This window comes from Paramormyrops kingsleyae, chromosome 8 (assembly GCF_048594095.1).
Source record: "Paramormyrops kingsleyae isolate MSU_618 chromosome 8, PKINGS_0.4, whole genome shotgun sequence".
Taxonomy (NCBI): Eukaryota; Metazoa; Chordata; class Actinopteri; order Osteoglossiformes; family Mormyridae; genus Paramormyrops; species Paramormyrops kingsleyae.
In genome coordinates, this window is record NC_132804.1 from 33,952,537 (window position 1) to 33,964,003 (window position 11,467).

The following is an 11,467-nucleotide window of genomic DNA, read 5'->3' on the forward strand; positions in this document are numbered from 1 at the left end:
TTTTTTGTATGCCTGTTTGTGTTACATCCATGATCAACTCATGGGTCTCATGGAGGCTGGGTGCCAAATAGTGGTATCCGGTAATTCTGGTTGGTGTTTTCCTTAGACTAACAGCCATTTACTGGCAGGTATTTAGACTCATAACATAAACTCAGTCCAGTGAAAAAATAGTTTTTTTTTTCTCCAGGAAACTTCAGGATCTTTTTCCATATCTGTGAGGCTCATGTACATCCCGACAAATATACTTACATACACAGAACACACCTTGAAACAGCATTATTTGAGAACCGGGCTGTGGCCCACATGTTTGCATTGAACATTTTCTTTCTTTAAGAGCCTTTGGAAAAGGCAAATATTTGAAATGATTTATGTCCTTGATGACGTCATTCTGTTTGTTCACTTCATTGCCAATGCACGCATGCCTCAGTAGCCTCGAGACCCGATTCTTTTTTCAGAGAATTAGAAACTAGTACTGATGTAAACACACGCTAAGGAAAGCCCGTCACACATTTCCCTCGGGTCTGTTGAATATATATCCCACAAAATTCAAAATGCTGGTGGCCCCAAATTCTGTAAGCAGACTTTCCTTTGGAACAATTGACAGACTTTCTTATAGTTTAGAACATGAGACAGACAGGAAGAAGTGAATAGACAGAATAATGCCTATAGCAGCAAATTATGACCTACATATCATAGTGTTGCCAACTTTGGTCAGCTGGCTGGGATGAGATTTTCAATTCTGGACAAGTAAACACACACATGCACACGTATTTACAAGTATGTAACAGTTTTATTACCTTGTAAATAGCCTGTAGGTTTTGCCCTCGTGCTCTTGATGTAGCTAATTTTAATTATAATGGAATAATATAGATTTGCCATAAGATTTCTTGTGTGAGTCAGAATGTGTACCAATCCAGGTGCGTGAGTTGACAACCCTGGAATCAGATTTATGAAATATTGGATATAGTTTTTTAAATCTAATAATAATTTAATAATGACTGTCCCCTAAGGCTTTACAAGCACATACAATATTTTATACCAGGCCTGCTGTGTGTCCTGCTCATGCCCATGGACAAGTTAGCAAGACTGATTTTGCCAAGTATCATCTTTGTGCTCTTGGTATTGAGAAACACCACAGGTATCATGTTTTTCCTCAAGTAAACCAAAACTAATTAATAATAAATAAGTATTACTCTGTTGTTTGTGTTTTCAGGGTGAAACTTCAGTTGAAAGCACCACTAATGTTCCTCAGTGGAATGAACAGATCTCCTTCATCGAGCAGTTCCCCCCTCTTGCTCGACGAATCAAAATTCAGATCCTTGATGATGCCAACATTGGTGATGTTGCAGTAGCGACACACTTCTTGGACTTGCAGCAAGTCTCTGACCCCAACAGGAATGGTAGGGTAGAGTCTTTTTAAATCACTCTTTAGTGGAATCAAAATCCAGGATATCTGGGAAATGATCTAGCTGTCTTGAATGGATTGTCTTTGGGTTCTACAGGGTTTCACCCCACATTTGGACCATCTTGGATTAACCTGTATGGCTCGCCCCAGAACTCTGCCCTCAGGGATATCCACCGCGACCTGAATGAGGGCCTGGGTGAAGGCATCTTCTACCGGGGCCGCATTCTGATCTCCTTGTCTGTGGAGGTGTATGCATCTCCATCCGCGGCCATCATAGAGAACAAGGCTACAGCTGCTGTTAAGAGCACCCTCAGCAAGCTGACCCTAAGAAAGAAGAGCAAGAAATCCAAGGAGAAGAAGAAAAAGGAAACGGAAGGTGAGAGCAATGGCGTCCGGTAGGTGGCATTAAGATGTGTCCTTTGCTAAAATATCTAGCTGTGTAAAAGATAAAATGGGCTCTCTTGGGATCAATAATCATCCTGATACTTAATAATGCTATGGCACATCTGTGACATGCAGAAACTTCTGTAAGTAAAAGAATCTTGGGTTAGTAGTGGTCTACTAGCTAGTTATGGAATTTCTAGGTTCAAAGAAACTACTAACTTGAGGTTGCACTACAACAGATGTTTCATTCTATATCGAGAACATGAGGTTAAAGACAGATGTAAATTTGAGGTTTTAAATGTAACCTGCGTTTGGGACTCCAGGAATTTTGGAAGACGTTCTAAGTTGTATGACTTCTCCAGTTGCATGTTGTCATTTTCTGCAGCGATGCAGAGTGGAGCGGGAGAAGAGCCTGAGGACTCGAGTTCAGAGCTGCCCAGCGCAGTGACCGTGGAGGTGGAAGAGATTCACCCTCTCCCAGAGGTCAGTAAATACACTCAGGATGTCGGCTAACTTACATTGTAAATCTAGCGAATGACCTCTGGTTCACTTTTCTTGAAGATGAACCAGGTTAGAATCCTATGGCTAAAGGACCCAATTTTGAAATCACTCCACCGACCATTTGGATGCTGACTGACTCTAATCTTTCATTAATTATGCGATGTTTTGGGCAAAAGTATCTCCTAAATAAATAACTGTAATTCATGTTACATTTCACATTCAAGGGTTAAATTGGAGCCCTACTTAAACACTTATTTAATCATCCGTGCGCATTCGTAAAATTAAACAAGTATTTCTGATGCAATCATTATTATTATCTGATGCAATCGTTATTAAACAATAAACTTTTATTTTTTATGTTTTTCTTTGCAGAATTTTTTGGGCCAGAAGGAAGAATACTTACTGTTCGCATCTCTTTTTGAAGTGACCATGATTGATCCATCTGTAGGAAATAAGTTGCTCACGTTTGAGTTATCCATTGGTATGTGTTTGACTTTTTGTATTGAAATATTTCATATTTACACAGCTGCCAAAAAAAACAGAATCGTACAGGAAGGTATTCTTTTTCTACACAGTCCTGGCTGTATACTTCATACGAAATCCACATTTGGCAATACAATGACGTGTGTCACATAATCGCCCATAGTGATCACTGTCCCCAAGGCGCACTTTTTCATTTGTTCTGATGCCACCCACTTTCCACAATTGGCTGTCATAAATGTGATGCCACGTGGTTGGTCAGCAGGATTAATTATACACCTACTGGCAGGCTATGCACAGCACCATGCTTGAAATACTGTAAATTAATACTGTATGTGTATTTGTGTTTTTCTGTTAATACTGAATGTCAGAACCATGTATTGCCCTGGAATGTGTTTTTTGTTAGTGTGTAAGCGTGAGTATTCTTTACATTGGTGGCTTCCTTGTATATGCCACTTCTAGTATTAAATCAATAGCAGTTGTTGGTTTAATAGTAATAGTAATAGTAATAGTAATAGAGGAAATTCCATTTTCCATCTTCATTAAAATGACTCGCAAACTCACCACAGTACGTTCATTTGCCCTCTGTATGTGGGTCTGCTGCATCAAAAACATTCTGCGCCCTCTAGGACTCTGGCGTGACATGGAATATTCACTATATAGCCAAAAGTATGTGAACACCTACTTGTCCAACATCTCTTTCCGAAAAACATTTGTATTAAAACGATGCTGATCAGCCCATTGTCGATATGATAGCTTTTGGGTTGGCTTTCCATTTGATGATGAAGCATTGCTGGTGGGATTTGCTGCCATTCAGGTTAGGTGTTCATGTTAGGTGATCAGGTCGCGTTTTGTGTGGCCAACCATTTCACAGCTGAACATTCTAGATCCCACTTCACAGCTGAACATGATCCCAGATTCCACTTCACAGCTGAACCAGATCCCAGGTCCCACTTCAAAGCTGAACATGATCCCAGATCCCACTTCAAAGCTAAACATGATCCCAGATCCCTCTTCACAGTTGAACCAGATCCAAGATCCCACTTCACAGCTGAACATGACCCCAGATTCCATTTCACAGTGGAACCTGATCCCAAATCCCACATCGCAGTCACTCCTCTTGCATTTGACCAGGAAAGCTAATTAGTAAGAGTGTCCACATACTAGTGCGTGCTGTGAACTTGGCTGGGTTATGGATTGGGCCAGCGGGGGCAGGCTGTAGGTGGCCTCGAAGCACTACTGACCACAAGTCACAAAATTTATAGTGCAAGCTAAACACTATGACCCTCATTTACAATGCAATTCCAACACACTCTATGTATAGAGCAAGACATGAACATCAGGGCCCTTGGTCATATACAGCACAAATTAGCCATCAGGGCCCCTGGACCCCTCAGACTATTCAGCACAAGTTAATCACTAGGGGCCCCCAGGGCCTTCTGCATGTGCAGCGCAGGGCCCCTCAATATATACAGCACAGGTTAATCACAAGCCCCCCTGGCATGACGAGTTCAAGCTGACCATCAGCTACATTTTCTACATTAACAAGAGTCAATTACCAGGGCCCCCCAGGCATACGTTATGAGAGTCCAGACCCTTTACATGGTATGTACACTGTACCTGTATGTCCTTCCATCTCCCCCTCCATGACTGGGGGGACCTCCAAACTACAGGAGCCCAGGGGCCTCACAGGACCACAATCCGGCTCTGGTTGTGAACATATGGAGACGTGTGCATGTCTGTGTGTGTGTGTGAAAAGGGTTGTGTGTAGAGGGATAGATGGGTTATTTGTGCAGGAGTGTATATATGAGCTCTTTGGACATGCATGTGAGTCATATGAACAGATGTATGCGTGTTGGGTGCGTTCTGTGGACAGGGAACTACGGCAAGGCAGCAGATGTAGTGGTGAAATCCAAGAAGAGCGTGGGCCCAGAGAGCCAAGGGGAGGAAACGCAGCCACTGCTGGATGCTTCAGAGGACGAGCTGGAGAGAGAGCAGATCACTGACCCAGATCCTTCGGCCAAATCCGTCACTGCCCCCCGAAGACCGCAGCCCACGGAGTATGACAGGTAAGTGACTTTAGTTGGCATAGTTATTATGAAACTAGGCTTGTGAGCAGACTTTGCACATTCAACTCCCTGGAGTGCCTGTAGTGTTTTTCTCTTACTAGCTTTAAATGTAATCGATGTGATACAACTAAGATAAAAGTATCCTTTCAACAATTCCACATTAATAATAATTACATACATGCTGCTGGACTGTTTTACTTGATATTTCTTAATGTCAGACACAAAATAAAGAGATCATGAGAGGTCTTAAAGCAAAATGGGAAAACAACAAATAACTACAAGAAAAACAATTGGAGAGCAGAGCAACATAGGGAGCAGAAGTGGACAAGGGAACAAAGTAATTACACAGCAACATTAGCACAAACCTAACACACATTCTGACATAATGACCAATTAGAGAACTGAATCAAGGCAGGAACAACCAAATACACAAACCAAACTGGGTAACAAAGCAGCAGGAGTGAGACACGGAACAATGAACCATTCAAAGAGGGTGCAGGACAACGAGCAATCAGGTGGAATAATCATGACACACAGGGAAACAGGAGGGTCAGAAAAACTTAATCGTGGAACCAAGAGACCAACAGGGAAACTAAGAAACAGAATCACATGCTAAGAACATAAAAAAGACGAGTAATACATAATCACAGACACAGGCACCTAGCAGAACCCAAACCAGAACACAAACAAAAAGTGAACAAAAACTGAAAGAAACACTGAGGAACAAAATCCAATAATTACAAATAAAGAGGAAGCTGGTTTCAAACTCATGACCAAATGGTTTATAGTCACATGCTCAGCCCATAGAGCTATGCGGCAGTCTGGGTGGGGGACACAATCAGGACAACAGGGAGGACAGGATGGCCAGCAACACCTGCTGGCCAAATGGGAGAGAGACGTGAAAGCCTGGGGAGGACAGGTGCTGACCCTGACAACTTAAAAGTTTCTTTGATTTGAATTTCTTTTACTGCACTGTGATGCATCTAAATTGTGCTACATTTGCAGATATGAAACTTTCACCAGAAAATTTCACCAGTGGTGTGAGTGTAAGCGTGTTGTTTTGTATGCTATCATACATCCCCCTGTTTTACTGTGCTTATATATTTCTTTATATTTTATATAGGCACATTTTTGTGACAGGGGCCTACTTAGATCATACATAGCATTTCTAACACACATACACACAGTTTGTGTGAGTGTGTGTGTGTGTGTGTGTGTGTGTGTGTGTGTGGGGGGGGGGGGGTTATGTATATATTACATTGTGGGGTCCAAATGTCCCCACAGTGTGATAAAAACCTGTTATATTGATGTTGCGGGGACCATTTCCCGGTCAATTTTATACAAATCTGTGACTGCAATTAAAAAACTGAAAATGTCAAAAGTATTGCATTTTGTTTGGTTACTTATGGTTAAAGTTAGGGCTGGGTAGGGGGTAAGCTCATTATTTTGGGATTAGAGAGTCCCCACAAAGATATAATTAGCAACCTGTGTGTATATGTGTTTTCCGTGTGAGGGACCAGCCTTCTGTTGAGGATATGCAATACCTTATGCCTTATTCTATCTGTTAATCTGCTACAGGCTTCTGTTTCATTCCCATAATCCAGCACTAAATAATAATCTGGATCTCAGTGATGATTACTGAGGAAACTGTAACTACTTATTTCTTGAAAAAGATTGTGAAGAGTCAAACTGTGAGATAGGGGACCTATCTGCCTTAGATGAAATGCACACATTTCCCTCTCTTCCAGGTCCTTCAGTTGCATTCCAATACTACAAGAAAAGCCATGTATCTATGTGTGGAACTACTGGGAGGATCACAGCTTTCGCATTTACAATCGCAATTGGCTTTCCAAGATGGGAGACCGGCTGGTGAGCTATCTGGGAATCCGTGTTTCAGTGAAGGCGGCCTCTTGACTTCAGGTTCTGCAGCAATGCAATCCTGTGACGTATGCCTCTTTCAGGAACACGGAATCGACGAGGTAGAGAAACTCACCAAGAGGCCGAGGAGTAAGGCCAAGGAGAGGCTAGTGGAGGTGCTGCTGGAGTTTGTGGCCAGCTGCAGGTGAGTCCCATGTCAATCTCAAGGTGTAACAAAGGGATTGTCTTTGTGTAACAAAACAGTTCTTAGCTTAGAGTCACCATGTAACAAAGGGGTTTTCAGCTTGGAGTCACTGTGTGACAAAGGGGTTTTCAGCTTGGAGTCACTGTGACAAAGGGGTTTTCAACTAGGAGTCACTGTGTGACAAAGGGGTTTTCAGCTTGGAGTCACTGTGTTACAAAGGGGTTTTCAACTAGGAGTCACTGTGACAAAGGGGTTTTCAGCTTGGAGTCACTGTGTGACAAAGGGGTTTTCAGCTTGGAGTCACTGTGTGACAAAGGGGTTTTCAACTAGGAGTCACTGTGTTACAAAGGGGTTTTCAGCTTGGAGTCACTGTGACAAAGGGGTTTTCAACTAGGAGTCACTGTGTGACAAAGGGGTTTTCAGCTTGGAGTCACTGTGTTACAAAGGGGTTTTCAGCTTGGAGTCACTGTGTTACAAAGGGGTTTTCAGCTTGGAGTCACTGTGTTACAAAGGGGTTTTCAGCTTGGAGTCACTGTGACAAAGGGGTTTTCAGCTTGGAGTCACTGTGTTACAAAGGGGTTTTCAACTAGGAGTCACTGTGTGACAAAGGGGTTTTCAGCTTGGAGTCACTGTGTTACAAAGGGGTTTTCAGCTTGGAGTCACTGTGTTACAAAGGGGTTTTCAGCTTGGAGTCACTGTGTTACAAAGGGGTTTTCAGCTTGGAGTCACTGTGTTACAAAGGGGTTTTCAGCTTGGAGTCACTGTGTTACAAAGGGGTTTTCAGCTTGGAGTCACTGTGTGACAAAGGGGTTTTCAGCTTGGAGTCACTGTGTGACAAAGGGGTTTTCAGCTTGGAGTCACTGTGTTACAAAGGGGTTTTCAGCTTGGAGTCACTGTGTGACAAAGGGGTTTTCAGCTTGGAGTCACTGTGTTACAAAGGGGTTTTCAGCTTGGAGTCACTGTGTTACAAAGGGGTTTTCAGCTTGGAGTCACTGTGTGACAAAGGGGTTTTCAGTTTGCAGTCACCATGTAATAGTTTGATTTTCAGATTGGTTTTCAGCGAGTCTGCAGAAACTTATTGTAAGTGATGAAATGTTGGTATAATCATCTGGTTTACACAGTGTGAAAGATTGCACAATTTTTAGACATTTTTTTTCATGGGAAAACCCCTTTTTTGCACTTTGTTATACCTATAACAATAAAAGCATTCTATTCTATTCTATTCTATTCTATTTTCTATTCCATTCTTCCTTTATCTAAGCCTTAATTGCTTTTCATTAGTGGTGGGGTCACTAGCTATGGTCTGTTTTAATTTTGGGGTCCTTTGTGAAAAACCCTTGTAAAACAGAAATATTACAAAAATAAACTATTAAAAATATAAAGCAGGTCAGTCACTGACTTAAGATTACTGCATGAAACTTTTAGAGCTTAAATGGTTCATATATTACTATTCAACATTAATGTAATAAAACAGTATTTAACTGTTATTAGTTTGAGAATTATTGCATTTCTGAGCATGTACTGTTTGTGGTACATTTGTGGATCATGAATTGTAGAAAATAATTTTATTTGGTGAAATAATCTTTGCTTGATCAAGAACAAACCAAGATGTGTATCTTCCATTCTTTGTCTTGTTTTAAAAAGTGCATATTTGCTTTTATGTTCACGGCTCGAAGGCAGTACAGCTCGAGCTTAAACCGAAAGACGATGGTGCGGGCGAACAACCTGGATAGATGTCGCATGGAGTTGATCAAGAAAAACATTGTGAGTTCGGGTCAGAGAGTAAACGTTAAACATCACATATGCATTCGTTCATTCCGAAATAACATTAAATGTAGACACCATGCCTTCATTTTATATGCTATTTCAGATGCCTTAACTCCCTCACATGTTTTGATTGCCTCTTTCAGTAGGATGTTTTGCACTTTGTTGTCTGATTTTAAGTATGATGCTTCCTTCCATCTCCCCAGATCCTCTTGGCCAAGCAAGCCCTGAGAGCACGACGGAGAATCACCAACCGCACCGTCAAAGAGAAGCTCGGTGACGCAAAGAGGATCCTGAAGAAGATACGCTTTTTGGCCCAGGAGGTTCTCCAGATCATTTAATGCCCATCTTTTAATACATCGGCACCTTAGCATGTCTGCCTTTCTTGACCTAAGTTGTAATTTCATTCTGGTTTTTGTGATTTCACAGTGGCCTCACTTCTCTGGGGTGGGGGGCTGAAATGCCAGTTCTGCTCTGGTGTGGGTATGCAGGCTCTCTAGCTGTCATGTGGGATTCCTCCTGGAGCTTCTGTTTTCTTCTACAGTCCATAGACATGCAGTAAAGCTAGTTGGCTAATCTCTAAATTGCCTATAGGGTCTGTGCCAGTATGTGCCCTGTGATAAACTGGCATTCTGTCTGGGGTGCACCCCAGCCGTGTGCCCAGTGCTTCCTGCGATATCCCCTAAGTGGCGACAAGTTGGATTTAGGGTTTGTAGCAGTGCAAGAATTCATTTTTTCCCGTATAATGACATTTCCATTCATACTGGCTGGTAATTTCAGCAGAAAGATGTACTTTGATATTTGTCAGGTACGAACCTTGAGCCTATATCCCATACTGGTTTTGAAGTTTCATTTAAGTTGTTACAGCAAAAATACGTTGATTTAGGAATCCTCAGCCGTACGTATTAGCTGAATAGTTTTTATTATGAATAGTCTTATCAGCTGCCATATTCCTTTGCTGAACGACATGCTAATGACATCCTTTGCTCTATACTAATGACTGTTGTGTCAAAAGCTGTCCTAATGATCAGTATAATTACTGCATTACTTTGCTTGCGTCCTCCGCTTCCTGCTTGACTAACTGATATGCTAGCACCTTGCATAGTCCTGTTATAACGCCAGTCGTATTCCGTTATGAAAGTGCTGTGATGCTCTTATGCTAATAACTGTACCTCATGTTAACAGTGCCGACATTCTTGTCCTGATGCTTATTCCCTGTGACTCCTGATGCTTATTCCCCGCCGCCATCTGTCACACGCCTGGTGTTAATGGCCCTCTCGTGTGTCTCGTGTGTCTCGTGTGTCTCGTGTGTCGGCAGCCCCAAAGCACACTGCCCGATGTATTTCTCTGGATGATGAGTGGAGGGAAGCGGATCGCCTTCGCCAGGATTCCCTCGCACACGATCCTTTTTTCCCTGGTGGAGGAAGAGAAGGGCAAAGACTGCGGTAAAATCACCACCATCTACATGAAGGTAACGCCGATGCCTATACGTTAATAAGCTATCGCTCTTCAGTTTGGTCTGGTACCCGTGTGATACAGACACAACTCTCAGCAGTGCATTCCTGATCCTTTGGCAGGAAGGTGCCTTTTTCGTTTTAAAATTCCACGTTTAAATGTAGAGGGCACTTATTGATGCACTGCATGCTGAAACAAACCAAGCTTTTTGAGAACTGCTTAGTTGTGTTAGTTGAAGCATTATCTGTTCTTCGCCTAGACACCAGGAGCACCAATCGGTGAGATTTTTGCCAAGCTAGAGGTATACTTCTGGCTCGGGGTCACTAAGTATGCCAAGAACAACATAAGTAGCCTTCCTGCTGAATTCCGGCCAGTCTGCGAGGAGGCTCTGTCCAGCACGGCCATCCCACCCAGCATGCCTCCTACCAAGCTCCTCTGTGAAGGTAAGTCAGAGCTGGGCTCTGGATATCTGCAGTGACACATTTTTGGGTTCACAAAGTATTTGCAATTTATTTTCATCCCTTAAGGTTTTTGCTCTTGCTCTGCAGTTTGATATTTTTAAAGAATTTTTTTGGTGCAAATATTGTATATTCACAGATATTTCACTTTGGATGGCTAAGTGAAGTGTTTTACCCAAAGCCTGACACTATTTGAGACTTTATTGAATACACTTGTAGCTTTAGCAGTCATGGTGAAAGCTGCATGCATATCCATCTGGTTCTGTAGCTTGTGGGTTATTTACGCTTGGCAAGTTTTTCCTTCATGCATCATGAACCCAGATGCTAAGACTCACAGTGTTCCCCTTTGGGTGTCCTGCTTGTTGCAGACAGCCGTTACTTTCAGCTACGGGCCCACATTTACCAAGCCCGTGGGATCCTGGCCGCTGACGACAATGGGCTCTCAGACCCCTTTGCGAAAGTGGTGTTTTCGACACAGTGTCAGGTGACACGGGTGAGTCCTTCCCACAGTCCAGCTCTTATCCGCTTTGTTCCTAATCAATTCCATCATCCGTGTTTCTTTTTCTTGCCGTCTCGCCATCTGGCAAATGTCTGAGATGTGTACTCGATTTACAAAAGCTGCTGTTGCTTCTGTATACTGTCTCACACGAGCATCTCTTCTGTGTGGATGGCAGATAATGGAGGAGACTCTGTCCCCTACCTGGTGTGAGCTGCTGCTGTTCGAGCAAATCCTCATCGAGGGCAGCAAAGAGGAGATGAGGACAGACCCTCCCATAGTCGTCATCAGCCTCTTCGACTATGACAAGATTGTAAGCTCTGTAATTCTCCTCCTGCACAGCTGTGCTGTGTTTCAATAAGTTTCCCTACAAATATGCATGATGACATTTCT

The 11,467-nt window shown here is 42.7% G+C and overlaps 1 protein-coding gene across 2 annotated transcripts in view; it reads left to right on the top strand.

The window, feature by feature from the left end:
• fer1l4 (fer-1 like family member 4) overlaps window positions 1-11,467 on the top strand; it is a 36,275-nt gene that overhangs the window by 9,045 nt on the left and 15,763 nt on the right. For both annotated transcript variants that reach the window (XM_023837837.2, XM_072715712.1), the window contains exons 14-26: window positions 1,214-1,400; window positions 1,503-1,781; window positions 2,175-2,272; window positions 2,663-2,771; window positions 4,647-4,839; window positions 6,588-6,708; window positions 6,801-6,901; window positions 8,578-8,665; window positions 8,872-8,988; window positions 9,984-10,136; window positions 10,380-10,563; window positions 10,947-11,071; window positions 11,253-11,387. In XM_023837837.2, the coding sequence (XP_023693605.1) occupies window positions 1,214-1,400; window positions 1,503-1,781; window positions 2,175-2,272; window positions 2,663-2,771; window positions 4,647-4,839; window positions 6,588-6,708; window positions 6,801-6,901; window positions 8,578-8,665; window positions 8,872-8,988; window positions 9,984-10,136; window positions 10,380-10,563; window positions 10,947-11,071; window positions 11,253-11,387 (1,890 nt within the window). The remainder of the gene's footprint in view (window positions 1-1,213; window positions 1,401-1,502; window positions 1,782-2,174; window positions 2,273-2,662; window positions 2,772-4,646; window positions 4,840-6,587; window positions 6,709-6,800; window positions 6,902-8,577; window positions 8,666-8,871; window positions 8,989-9,983; window positions 10,137-10,379; window positions 10,564-10,946; window positions 11,072-11,252; window positions 11,388-11,467) is intronic.